Source organism: Rhopilema esculentum, chromosome 14 (assembly GCF_057945365.1).
Source record: "Rhopilema esculentum isolate cy_ngs chromosome 14, ASM5794536v1, whole genome shotgun sequence".
In the NCBI taxonomy this organism is placed as follows: Eukaryota; Metazoa; Cnidaria; class Scyphozoa; order Rhizostomeae; family Rhizostomatidae; genus Rhopilema; species Rhopilema esculentum.
Window position 1 is genome coordinate 8,477,256 of NC_142828.1, and position 14,392 is coordinate 8,491,647.

General features: G+C 35.2%; 1 protein-coding gene across 1 annotated transcript; it reads right to left on the reverse strand.

Annotated features, from left to right (window-relative positions):
* Positions 1-202: 202 nt before the first annotated feature.
* On the reverse strand, positions 203-14,115 carry LOC135696212 (PDZ domain-containing protein 7). The gene is made up of 13 exons (XM_065215521.2): positions 13,281-14,115; positions 12,499-12,673; positions 11,958-12,121; positions 11,009-11,156; positions 10,521-10,599; positions 8,955-9,476; positions 7,912-8,051; positions 6,303-6,394; positions 5,605-5,699; positions 4,796-4,864; positions 3,037-3,627; positions 2,352-2,452; positions 203-2,031 (listed from the first exon to the last, which is right to left on the reverse strand). The coding sequence occupies exons 1-13, from the start codon at positions 13,898-13,900 to the stop codon at positions 1,897-1,899; spliced, it is 2,931 nt and encodes a 976-aa protein (XP_065071593.2). The 5' UTR covers positions 13,901-14,115; the 3' UTR covers positions 203-1,896.
* Between the last annotated feature and the right edge of the window lie 277 nt (positions 14,116-14,392).

Consider the following 14,392-nt stretch of genomic DNA (forward strand, 5'->3'; position numbering starts at 1 on the left):
CTGGCTTGTTATGGTGGGGGCTGAGCCCCTCTCCAAAAAATTTATCTTAATTTAAACCAGGGGGCCGAGCTCCCCGAGCACACTTAACGAGTTTTGAAGAATATTCAGTAAATATTTTCGACACATTATGGCAAATACAGGTGGAACGTGGAAACAAATTTCTGAACTCAATGTAGGAAGAAAAAGCAAAAACAGCAAACGATAAATAAGTAATATACATCTTGGTATAAAAACTTGTCTCATTACACCAAAGAGTTACAAGAAATGATAATTTCTGATCGGCATTAAGCTTGAAGTTGCTGCTTTAAAAGATATATTGTTGACGGTTTGCCTTCTGTTAGGGATATTAGGCATCGGGGGGAGGGAGGGGGATTTGCCAACAAGAAGGGATACGTAGACAGGAACAAGTCTCCCGAGACAGTTCTTCTTGGGGGGGGGGGCAAAATTAAGAGCATTAAGCGTCAATAAAGAAGACTTCATGTAGTGCTTGGCGTATTTCTATGTCAGCCAAATTCCCGCCTCTGCTATCCTTACCATAAAAATAACTATATAGAAACCTGGTCCTTGGAAACACGACCTTTGAGATCTCAACTTCTTAAGCTAATATAAGCTACTCGAAATATCTATCATAAAAGATGCATTTGGAATTAAAGGGTATTAAGCACAATTAGAAGGAAACCAAAAAGACGAAGCTTATAGAAAATCGTGTCACCTTTGAAGCCAGTCTATAGATACGTCACGTGTGTATATACTTTACTTTTCACTCATTTATTCATTATAAGCATACGGTACATAAAATAAATCTAAAATCATCTGGTTGAGAATCACCTTCGTTTCAACTACCCTTTTCTTTACATGGTATACTCTACACCCCTACAGATTAACTTGGATTAGATACTTAATGTAAAAGTAATATCTTAATGAGTATAGGAGAATTGAATACAGTATACTTAGCTGTAAACAAACAAAAACAGTATGCAAATGATCCATCTTAAAATGACTGGGTGATCTATCTACCCTCCATAGTGAGCCTTTTGAAACCCAATACATTAAGGTAATTTTTAGTAATGCAATGATATCAGCATTGTAATTTTGCAAAACGAGAAATTGGCACAATGAATTTTACTTTCATCAGTTTATGGTGGTCTGAAAATACAACCCAATGTCATGTTCACTTAAGTATTTTTCAATGTCTCTGTGACACCTGTATGCGTGATTCTGGCACTTTGGCAAAAGCTGGCTTATAAAAAACGTCAGTATGCCAGTAATCTTTCCAGTGTTTGAATTTCCCACGGCGTTTAATTTCAATTTCTGGCATAACAAAATCTTTTCTACAAGAAACAGGATATTCTGCCTCCTGTCAATGACAGATATTTTTGCATTTTTTGACTTAAAACATTGAGATCTCATCTTTATTACTGCTATTAGCTGTTTGAACACAAACACCTCAAATATCATCACACAACGTTCTACGTCGCAATCCTACTGCATTCCATATAGTAAACCGTTACTCTTCTCATCAATGCTAAATTTGAGAGAGCTGTTAGCCTTAGTTAACTTGTTTCTGGAACTTCCTGAATCAAAAACGGTTCAAAAGATGAATACAGCCTTTTAAAATCATTTTCTTTATTTTCTAGGCAGCCAGCATCAGTTTTTATCAGTTTGCAACCATGTCGAGTTTTCGAATAGTGTGTTTCCAATAAAAATTGATTAGTTCTAAAAAACACGAGCCGATTAAATTTGAAAAAAACTGCCACATAAAAGGTAAGTAGAGATACTGCTCTTTAATTTATAAAATGGCCCTTAGGTAAAAATTGTACATACAATGAAAACAAAAATAAATTAGATCAAAACCCTTAGTTACGATGAATTCAGATGAAAAATGACATAAATCAACTACGATTTCACGGCAACGAGCTCCATCGTTGCAGTCGATTTATCACTGAAAGACCTCCTTATCAGGTCTACAGCCTCACTATGAGTCGCATCGAGAAGTGGATGACCATCAACTGAAATAATTTGGTAACCAGCCTACAAAAAAGCAATATACGATAATTCTGCGTTAATAACATATGGTCTGCAACGTATCAACATAAATTTGAGATCAGAGACAAGTAGCAAGTGCTACCCTAACCACACAGACACTCATGTCGAAGAAATTAAGCTTTCATGACTGAGCCAAGATTGATTTAACTTTCTACGTTGAAGGAGCGTTTCAGATTATAAAACAAAGCAGTCACAAGCAAACTCCGTAAACACATGACAGTTTGATGAAGCGTACAGATAGAAATATGACTGCACATAAAGCAATGATAAACTGTAAACTGACAAAAAATTAAAGACGCCATTACCTTAAGCACGCCAACCTCCTCCACTGCACCACCTGGATAGATACGTTCTATTCGCACCTCTGGCTGCTGCGTGGATCCTCTTCCACCAGAAATGCTAATTCCTGGCCAAAAGAAGGAATTTTCACTGTACAACGCTTACTAACAAAGAACGAAAAACAGGTTTCCTGAGGAGCACATTCTACATTTACAAACGAAGTCATATTCATATGTACATCCACTGAAATAAAATTGAACTTGAGGGCAGAAACGTTCCGCGAAATAAACAATGGGGTTTAGGGTGATGTTCTTCTGTTTTTCTTTCAAGCAATCTTCGTGCTTATTAATAGCTTCTAGTAATTGCTTGGAAATTTCTTTTGATTTACTGGAAGAACAAGAATCTGTGTTATCTCGAAGCCATGATGCAAACCTAAAAAGATGAATTTCGAGCAAACCGTAGCATTATTTTGCCCAGTGCAAGAACAACAAAACATGGCGCAGAGAGCATTAGATTTATTGGCCAAAAAATAAGATAAAAGCTATCTGCTGAAATTAAAGAGTCTCAATCACTATATATTTTGAAACGAAACATGAAATCTTTAGGCAACTTCGAGTGCAGCTGTAGACAGAAATTACCATTTATGATAAAAAAGCTACACAATCAGAAGCCATACTTATTTGATGTGAATTTATTTATAAATTTGCATACCTAGAGTTTTCCCAAGCTTTGGTACAGCGACTCTTATTTCTTGTATTTCTCTTTTCCTGTCAAGGATCGGTGATATTCGCGTATAGTCATCATCATCATCATCATCATTGGCAGTCGCCGTTTGATTGTCATTCTCATCCATCATCTTTTTCCCATTTAGATTTAGAACTGCATATTCTTGATCCTCTACAATATCAGACATAGTGCGCTCCAGCCCTCTTTGATGCTCATTTGCATGGTCCACCGAATCCTCGGATTGTTTGCTAAATACAACGTCATTCAAACTTTTCCGAGAACTCTTATCGACTTTTGCGTATAATTCCTCAAGATTACTTGGACTGTCCTTTGTTGGAATATAGTCTAAGTCTTTTCCGATCGTGTCGTCTTTCTCATAATCCCAAGACTGGGTGTACTCTGGAGAAGGTCGGGGTACATTGCTGAATGATTTGTAGCGCTGGATCGTGATATCTCGCTCTAAAATCGATCGCTGCTTTGCATATTTCTTTGATATTTTTTTCGTGTATTCTTCTTTCTCCTTCTCGAATTCTTCCGCTTCTTGTTTTGAGCGAAGTCGGAATTTTCCACCTTTACCTATAAACAGACGAACATTCAGTTTTATATAACCTTAAAACGCTAGATGTATGAAACGTTCATAAAGTTTGAAAAAAGACAAATACCTAGGCATAGCGTTAAAAATTACATTTAATATTTTGAGATAGGATAAAACAAAACAGGACAAAATTGAGCATTTCAGTTTATTACATGGCCTAACAATCTTTTGGTGGTACAAAACTTGTAAATGGCTTTGAAAAAAGCAAACATTTAGTAAACTAAAGCTTTTCGTCTGACACTCTTCAGAGTTTAAAACGTCAGAACATAGATCGAAAACTCTACGCTAAGAAATATATATACCCAGTTGTGGATCGAAATAGGCCAATCAGAAACACGAGCACATGACTGTAAAGGTTGACCAATCAGTGCCGCTTGCCTATTAGAATGTTACCAATGGAGTCCTAAGGTGAAAATGAACTCCTTTTGTCTACACAGTAGCGGTTTTTTCGTGCTTATGTAGATAGATTCTAAAACTGCTAGGTGGAACGACGATCGGGCTTTACCAATAATCCGAAACATGTCGCCATTATAGTTTTTTGCACAATCTGGGTTTTCTAGCAAATGCTGCCCGATAGCGGAATCGCAGGTTTTAGTACTAATTTTGGATTTGCAAGACCGAGGTGGCTGTTCTCTTTGAGGATGTGTTTTGTTTCTAATATTAGATGGAAAGTGTTGTTTTATCCTATCCTCCAATCTTTGGGTTGTGCGTCCTACGTAGCCAGAATCACACTGGCACGTAAATTTATAAACAACAGAACTTTTTTTTGTGGCAGGAACGCAGTCCTTTTGAATGGACGGAAGGGCCTTTTTTGTACTGTAAACAACACGTGGGTTAACCGCGAAAAAACAATTGCCTAAAGAATGGCCTAAAGAAATAAAGTTTGAAATTTTCAAAGAATATTGAGCTTAGCAAGACGCTACGCAGGCTCAAACTACGAAGATGCTGAAATTTAGAATGTTAATTTTCTGACCATCAATTTATTTTCTGTATCTCGCTTCTCATCCAAGTAGCAGTCAAAGATAATTTTCTTTATACAATCAGGCATAAAAAGATCGAATTCTATTATCCCATTAGACAACCGTATTATAGAATGCTCTCATGTTTTCTTCACATCTTCGATCCACAGATTGAGAAGTACATACAAACCTTGCACGGCAGTGACAAGGGTCCGCTTTGGTGGCACCTCTGTTATTTCGCCATCAAGGATAGGTGAGGCTAAACCGAAAACAATATTGAATCAAATTTACTAAATCAAAGAACTTGAAGATGCAGTTTTCTTTAAGAACTCAGTTTTGTTTTTATTGATGTTATTTTGCGGTAAAAACCCATTTTATGTCAAGTTTGCTGTCCTTACCTTTGCTTTTAAATTTTGGAACAACTTCTTGATATTCGAGTAATAGACGATTTCAAGCTAAGAATATTTCTAATGAAGTAAACCAACTGCAATTTTAATCTAACAAGTATCTCTTTGGTAAAATGTTTCTAGAAAAGATATCTTTATTGAGAAAAATACCTTAATATCAAAAGATAAATAGCGTTACATTAATAAAAAAGATCACTCTTTATAGTGTGAGACGCCCTATAGGCAGAAATGTACAAGTTTTACGGTATAGAAAAGGACGATTCTACATTGTCACTTTTTGAATTTCGCGCCAAATCCAACCATCAGCCAACGTAGCAGATGTGTACATCTCTGCCTATACAGCTTCGAGTGTTAAACATGAGAAAGGTCAACAAAAATATAGAATGATTCTGCCTCGACAATTAGTGTACATAACAGGACGGTCTACATTACCACTCAACATTACCATTTCAAAGTTTCACATTTAATGCAATCATCAAACAAAACTGCAATATTAGTCATAAATATATTGTTTTTCTAGACGAATAATATTTATCATTATGCTCTTGATAAGCAGTGTAAACCCCAGCAAAATACAAAACAAAGTACACACCGACAATATCTCCTCCGTTAGAAATGGCATTTTCAATTTCTCTTTTTGAAACACGTGCATCATATCTTCCGATATCGTATGGAAAAACAACTGTCCTAAAATATTGAGGAAATATGTCACGCTCTCAGTTAAATGCAAATTGAAGTTATATAAAAAATAACACAAATCAGCACTAAGAGGTTTTGGGCAGATGTGATGTCATTTTTAAAATAGATAATCTATATATCCTCTATTTGATGCTTCTGCGATTTTCAGTATCCCCTCGTGCCTACGCCTCCCTTAAGCCTAGATAAGCGACATAAACACCTCTAATTTTAATGTCCCTTGTCAAACAATGCCTGGATTTAAAGGGGACTTTGACGGGAAAATATATAACTCACTAGATTCCCAGAGACTAGAATAACATATAAAATCGAGATGTCTATTTAACTTTTCACTTGATTCCTTTTATTATCCATAGAACATTCTAATGAATATTTCTATTAAACAATATTGATAATAGCCAATATATGAACCCCCTCATTCTCAAAAATTTTTTAGAAACCCTTTTTCTCTATTCAGCGTACTTCCTTCAAAGGGCAGGATTTTCCCCTATCAAAATATCAAGAAAGCAAATATTTCTTGTGGTATCCAGCTAGGATTCTATAATTAAAGAAAAAATGGCTACATTGAAAAACTTTAAAACTGAAATGACAAACCTTATGTCCTTCAACAGTAGAGATTTTTCTGTTGTGTCCAGAATCTCCAGCACGTTAGTCATAAACAATTCAATATCACCCTTTTCTAAGTACTGAAATACAAAGATTTGAATCGATACTTTATTGTGTGCCAATGACAAAACAAAAGTGACAGAAACCAGCTAAAAGAATAATTTGATCAAGTCCCCCTTTTTAGAATTAAGTTTTGGTGAGCTCCACTTTTGAATACCCCATATCCAAATAAGCTCCACCCAAAAGAAGACCATGTCTTGTATAAGTCTTTCCCTCAAAGAATCCACCTTCTTTTGCACCGAATGTTGAACAAGAAGACAGAGGCGGATCCAGAGCAAACTTGAAGGAGGGGCAGTTGGTAGTGGGGACGCTGAAAATTTTTCACAAATTGGTGACGAGAGTACGCTGTATACATTAATTTCAAATACATTTTCGGAGTAAACAACATAACTTTGAGGTAATCCTTGAAGCAAATTAACCTATCGGTCTCAGAAACTTATTCACCTGATTCTTATTCTTCAAAAAGGGGCGCACAGATTCCGAAAAAGGGGCGCCAGATTTGCTTCAACTCGTCGAGGGAGGGGCAACTGCCCCTAGTTGCCCCCTCTTAAATCCGCCACTGCAAGAAGATCCCCTGAAACTTGTTCGTAAAATTACGGCAGCTATTTAACGAGAAATCATAAAATAAAATAATAGCGGACTTTTTTCAAGCAATATCTTATGAACTTTGAAATAGATCTTCATTAAATTAATAACAACCTTGTGGTGTTATTACTGGTCATGTTCCGAGAAAAGGTACGAAAAAATTTCTAGCAGACTGGAAATGGACAACAAATTTAGCATAAGTTGTCGCACCTTTTGATCATTGTAGAAATTTTAGATAAGCAGCAGGTTACCATTGATGCTTAATATTATTCCATCTAGCAGTTTTGGAGTCAATCTACATAAAAACGAAAAAGCCGCCATTGTGTAGACAAAAGGAGTTCGTTTTCTCCCTTGGACTCCATTGGTAATTTTTCTTTAGGCTCGCGGCACTGATTGGTCAACTATACCGGTCTTGTGCTTGCGTTTTTCTGATTGGCCTATTTCGATCCACAACTGGGTATATATTTTTCCATCGTGTTTTTTCGGAACCTATTCTGACGTTTTATGCTCTGAGGAGTGTCAGACGAAAAAGCTTTAAGTATGTCGTAAAATGTTTGCTTTTTTCAAAGCCATTTTCAAATTCTGTACCGCAAAAAAATTGTTCGCTTAATATTATCAACTATACAGACCAACAAATGGTTACTCTCCCTCGGTTTTACCTATCCTAATGCCACCCATTTTAGTATAATTTAACCAGAGTTCTGCTAAACAGAATATCAAACGCCCGAAGATCTCTTAACCAAGGGTTTCCAGCAAGGGTAAATTTTGTAAGGCCAATTAAATGGTTTGTCTACATTTTGACTATTCAGCCAATCAGAGACCGCCATAGATAAGTTTTGATGACAATAAACCATCTGATTGGCTTAAAAAATATTACCCTTGTAAGCGTTCCCCAGTCTGGTAGAACCAGCCACTACGTCCCCCACCCCTATGAAAATAAAATAGTACTTACATCTTTTATTCTCTTCATTAGCTCTTTATAGTCATTGACATTTAATACACTTTTTGCTCTCTCCTCGATCGCCTGTAAATATTCACGAGCACCACTCTTTGTCTTTTGAAATGGATCGTCATCAAATATATTCTTTTTCGCTAAATGAATCAACATAAACACAGGGGTGAAAGGATGAAAATAAAATAGGAATAATTCTATGATAAACCGATAAATATAAAAATTCTATGATAAATATTCTATGGAAACAGGGATAATCTTTAATTTTTAGCATTGAATTCGTTCTGAAGATGTTAAAAAAACTTGATGTGACTCAAAATATTTCTAGCCTTTTAGACTAAACTAAATATAAATGAAAATTTCTGATTTCTAACTCTTCAATAAATGCCCGAAAGTGGTTTTGGGATATGCGTTTGCCGATGCAAAACAATGATTAAATTTTAAAGCTTAGATGTAAACGTTTAAATTCTCAGAACTTCATGGTAATTGTCCCTCTTTTCATTTATAACAACAGGCAGATCATGCATGATTTGAAACAAGATTATTTTCTTGCTATGACTTCTCACAGACTTTTCATGAAATTAATATAAAAATTTCTGGTTCTTGAAGATGCGAAAAATGCACAGTTTTCTCTACATATCTTCTGGCAGGTTTTTCATAAAGTTTTTGTTATGAAAATAAAGAAAATTGCTGATTACCGATCATTTTTGTTAATATATCTGCTCGTCAACTTTTTATCTTAAAAATTGTTATGATATTCGGAAAATTTAAAAAAAAGGCTAATATACCACCAGCTTTTTGCTTTTTCTCAAGGATAAAGCTGGCGTCATACAGAAGTAATGAGTAATGAGAATAAGCTTTAAAAATTAAAGGCTAGAATAATTGTCGATGAAAATAGAAAGCCAAACATATCGATACAGCAGCATAGCTTTACCGGTGGAAGAAACATGAACTGAACATTTTTCCTTGATCTAGTATCAAAGTAAAGCATTTCCATTTTGATGCAATTCTATCAAGAATCGATGCTAAAAGGGCCTTCTTACCTGCTTTTTTCTTCGACCTTAATGTAAACTTTGCTTTTATTTTGTCTCCTTGCTTTTGAAGGAAAGACTTTGATCTCTTAGCCTTAGAATTCGGCATCAGATGACTCGTACCCTCTCCCTTGGACCGATCTGAGTCGGACATTTCTCCACTGTGCACTGATGATTTGGCGAGTCGGTCCGATTTTCCACTGTCGGTTGATTTCTTAGAAACTAGACTCGTAGCACTTGGAGACCTCCTATGATCGAGCTCATCTTTCAAATTTTCCTCGCTTGTGATTATAATCTCACTGAATTTCATAGCGTTCATTTCTTTGTTACCGACACTGCCATTTGAATGTAAAACGATAGGATCGGTTCCGATTTCAGCTGTTGCAGATACGCTTAGTGTCTCTATAGGCAGGTTTATAGTTTCATTTGCAGGGAATTTCATAGGATCAGTACCAAAGTCACGCATGTCCCTCATGTTGTCCCTTAACATCGGCGATGGCATTGAGCTGGACATATAATCTGTCCTTCTTTCTTCTACAAAAGACGATTTTCACAATATTAAAACACGAAACACTTTTATGGCAAAAGTATTTCAACCCCAAAGGAGGCGTGGTGATAGATTCAACCACGCCAAAAAACGACCTCTTATACCATTATATCTACCATTATATCACATCCGGATGCAACATGGTTATCGTTTTTAGTGTAGTGTATGCGTGTTAGAGTGTATAGTTAACGGTCTAAGAGTAGCGTGAACATATCCTTTTCCAAACTCTCTACAAACTACTCAGAATTCTAGAGAATATTATAGATAACACATACTATAGACAGCTTTTGGAGGACAACCAACCACACTTCGGAAATTTATCCACATTATTAGCATAGATGTGTACTAGAAACTCTTTTTCAGAGAAAAATCTTCAGAGATAACAGCTATATCTTAAGTAGGCACACCACTTCATGATTTTCAGAAATTGGTGATCTAGAAAATCAGATATGATATCGAACATTGATTTTTATTGTTGATGTTATCATTAACTGATCACTATTTAATGGCTAATACAATAAAGATTAGTGTCTACCCTTGTTGTTACCTTATATATGAAGTACTTCATCTTAGGCTAGACTAAACTCCTCCTAATCTGCCAATTCTTTAGGTGAAATTTCTGCTTTATAAAAGCATTTGAGATAAAACTCTAGCAGCACTGAGCAACCACAGGCTTCAGTTAAGGTTCCTCTAAGGTCCCATGGGTCTATGGGCCAATTTAACAGGCAGGTACAGTAATTGACCAGCACACTTAACTGTGACTTATGATAGGAGTGAGGAAAGGAACTTTCATATTAAACCAGATGCCTGGATGCCCTTTAGAAACATACTGTAGAAAATTCAATCCATAATCAAACTCACTGAAAAACTTACTCAAAAGACCAGTTTTCAGCAGCAGGTAGTTATTAGACAGTTTCTGTAAATCACCTAATATACATTATCTTCAAGAGATAGATTCTGCATTCTTTATCAAAAAGACAACTTTGAAACAAGTAGGATTTTGAAAAACACCTGTCTTTATCAAATTATACCTGTAATGATGGACCCATCAGGTGCTAGCCAGCTGTATTCTTCAATAAAACACTTTTCTGCAGGTATCTTTCCAACAGCCTGCGAAAACATGAAAAATGATTTGATTTATGAGGTAGAAACAAAATGTCTTTCATCCTTATCTTTATGTAGCCTTTATTGACATTTAAGTCTGTTCTCTGGACAAAAAACCTTGCATTATAGTAGTTTTGAGATCATAACAGATGAAAAATTTGTACTGAGGCATAGAAATATTGTAACAAGAATACAAAAAGAAACAAATGAAAAAAAAATAGAAATGAAAAAGAAAAAGAAAATTGCTAAAAATTCTGAAAATCTAATTGAAAGATTTGCCAATTTTTTGAATATTAACTATGGGTTCATGATAGGTCTTTAGGTTATGAGGAATATCATTAAAAATTAACAGTCAAGAGGAATGTTGTGAGAAAAATATTGATAAATTTTGGGGAAAAAAAATCATAATGACTACCTTTACTGTTAAAAGAACATCTTTGTTTGATTTGAAAAATTCAACAGCATCTTCATGAAGGATATTTTCAAAACTCTTCCCGTTGGCATCCAAGATCTGATCACCAACTTTGATTCCAGATTTTTCAGCAATAGAGCCCTCATCAACTCTGAAGAAGGAATTTGTTGAAAAAGTGAGCGAAAATGAGCACCAAGAAAAATTTATTTCAGACTTGTTCTTTAAAAGAGGAAAATTAAATTCACAATTTTGAAAGGCAAAACCTTCCTAGACATGAATGGTGTTTTTTCAAATTTCTTTCTGAACTGTGTGACATTGTCTTTTAAAGTCAATAAACCGCTTCACAAAATTCGAGAATTGACTAAGAACAGGCACTAGGCAGAGGTAGATTGCTCCATATGACATTTGCTTTTTCAGAATTTATGATTTAATCCCTCTTTTGCAATGACTCACCTTTGTAAAAAGCAAGAGAATTGTTAAATGCAAATGTAACTATCAGTTCTTATCAGTTTAATAGTTGCTTTGACCTTGAATCACTTCTTAAACAACCCTATAAAATATCTTTATCATTGGTTTGCTTTCGTTTTAAATTAAAGTAATATCTGCTTGCAAAAAATATTAACAGCTAATCCTTGAAATTTTTCACCCTTTTTTCCACTTCCCACTTACAGAAATCGGAGTTTCATTTTCGGTATTATTTATTTTGATATCTTTGAAGTGCTGAAATATCTTAATATATACTATAGGGGGGCCTCTCTCCTCAACTAGCTTTGCTACTGAGAGAGTTCATCCTTTAAATAATTCCCCATACATACATATCCCACCGATAATTTGTGTTCCATATCTTATTGTTATAGTTATTGTTTGATATTTGATGTTGCTGTATGTTGTGGAATTTAAAATAAAATGAACCTGAATATCAATTCAAACGGGAGATTTTAGACGTTCATACCTTGACACGTAGATCCCCAGTCCATATTCCATGCCACCTCTAATGTTGAACCCTATAAATCCTTCTTTGTTAGACTCAATTCTTAGATTTAGTTTTCTTTCTTTGGCATCACTGTCAAGAATTGCCATACTTGTACCCTTTTTTATTTGAACAGAATGCACAGACTAAAGAGATGTAAAACAAAGAATTCTTAAATCTAGTTTTTTATCATAAACAGAAAATGAAAAAGGCTGATCTGAAGGGAAGTTCAACCTACCTTTAATTTCCAGAAATGAAAACATTAAAAATATATGTATATAAAATAGCACAAATTTAATCCGAAAAAAATAGCACCTGAACATTCAATAGAATGCAAAAATTTGGATTAAAAGGATAAAGGAATACATTTAACACAAATCTTTGTTGATAGCAAATGCTTATTGAGGAGACAACAAAAGTTTATTTCCATATACATATACATACAATCATATGTATACAATCATATATATAGAAATTTGTCTTTTGATACCAATCTTTTATATATGTGTATATATTACAGTACCTCTTGATCACTCTGAGTGGGGACATTTTGAGTCTGGCTGGCAATGCTTCCTGTCGGCTCACTTATAGAAGACTGTAATGAAGAAAATCCTGGTTCAGCAGGTGAAAAGTCTTTCAAATGATTGAGATTGACAGATCCATTTGATGTGTTCATCTTCCTAGTGTCTTTGGATTCCCTGTTAAAGAACAGAATAATTTCATGGCAAAGATATCATCATAATCTTTACCTATTTATCTATCTATATTATTAATGTGCCTTGAAACTTTTCTTCACAAAATCTTATTTTCACTGAAATCTCTAGCAAATTAGATAAATCTTTTGCAGAGCATTTCTTTTATGTTGAACTCTCCTCAGGGATGCAATATTTGCAAGTAGTACGCAAAGGTTTGCAAGTAGTATGCTGCAAAAATGGTTGTCAAAATAGCTACAATTTTTGTTCCTAAACAGTTAAACAAATTCAAAGAAACATCTCTGTAAACACATATTAATGCAAATGTACTGAGGTTATAAAGCAGTCAGTGTCTGTGTTCATGGGTAGTTTACATTATCTGCATCAGAAAATGAAAAACCTTTTCAAAGTTTAAGCAAGTAGTATATTTTCACAAATATGTTACAAGCAGGGGTGCAACAGAAACAATATATTTTGGGGGTTTAAAGATAAAATTTTCAGGAAAAAAATATGTCCCCTGGAAACAGCAAAAGACCCTACCACTGAAGAAATATGCAATATCATGCCATTATTTTTGGCTTCCATTTGCAAGTAGTCTTTTTTTTAAACTTACCAAGGGTTGATTTCAAGAGAACTAGGTAAAATTGCACTTGTTTCCTCTTTTACTACCAATTTCAGTTTATTCAGGGAAGCTAGCAAATCTGCTGCAGACTGAAGTGGGATGTTTTGCAGTGAAATTCCATTGACTTCAACAAGATGATCATTTTCCAATAATCCTGCATTCCATGCTGGTGAATGCTGCACCACTTTGGATACAAATACCCCTGTACCACTGTCTTTTCCGCCGCAAATATAAAAACCAAGATCTGTTTTGTCATTTAATAAGGTAACTATGCGGTATTTCCCTTGTGCAGATACCTTTCCGTTTATCTTCTGTCTATCAATTTGGGGAGTTAAAGTCTTTGCTGCAATAGCATTACGAATCAGTGTATCATATTTCGGCAACTGGTTGGGCAGTACCAAGCTTCTGACATCTTTCAAAATCTTTAACTTCCCTGTTGTGTTTAGACAAGTTAAAAGTGATCTAACCAATTTTTCTATCGACTTGTAAGTCTTGTATTCTTTCAAAGCATGATAAAGGTATTGCTGTTCTTGTTCTGAGAGCAGGAGTTTCGAGTTCTGTCGGAGTTGTTGTAAAGATTGTTTCTTGCTGACAACAGTGTTGTTTGCCATTTCTCCACATCTGTTTGCCGATAATGTCACTTTAACAGCTAATCGGAAGCATTTGCTTCTCGGCTATGTTCAGTAAACGCTCTTGCTTCCATTTTGATGTTGCTATTTGAGAACGCTGATTCTGTTGTGAATATTTACCTTGCTTTTGTTTTTACTATTTGTCGTGATTTCACTACTTCTTTGTCGAGAAACTGGTGTTGTGGTTGTTCTGTAAACAATTCTTGCGTGGTGTGGCGGCTAGAGGCCCTGAGGCCATTCCCAATCGAGGTTGTGTTGTCATGGCGGCTTAAGAAATTACGTCCATTTTCCAAATTATTTGTTATCTTTTGACACTTTCTGACGCTTGTTCTTCACAAAGTGGTTTATTTATTCTCTCGGGCATTCTACTGAAAGGCATTTACGTATAAAAACTGATTAGTAGGTGGAGAGAATAGTGATATGATAGACACATCAAATTGCTGTACTCAAAGCATTGATAATCACTCTGAATAA

Coding starts and splice junctions, on each gene's coding strand:
- LOC135696212 (XM_065215521.2), bottom strand. CDS start 13,900: ATGGCAAACAACACTGTTGTCAGCAAGAAACAATCTTTACAACAACTC. Junction 6,395..7,911: donor TAATGAAGAGAATAAAAGAT/GTAAGTACTATT, acceptor TTTGTATTTCAG/TACTTAGAAAAGGGTGATAT. Junction 2,453..3,036: donor AAAGCTTGGGAAAACTCTAG/GTATGCAAATTT, acceptor TCTTTTGGCCAG/GAATTAGCATTTCTGGTGGA.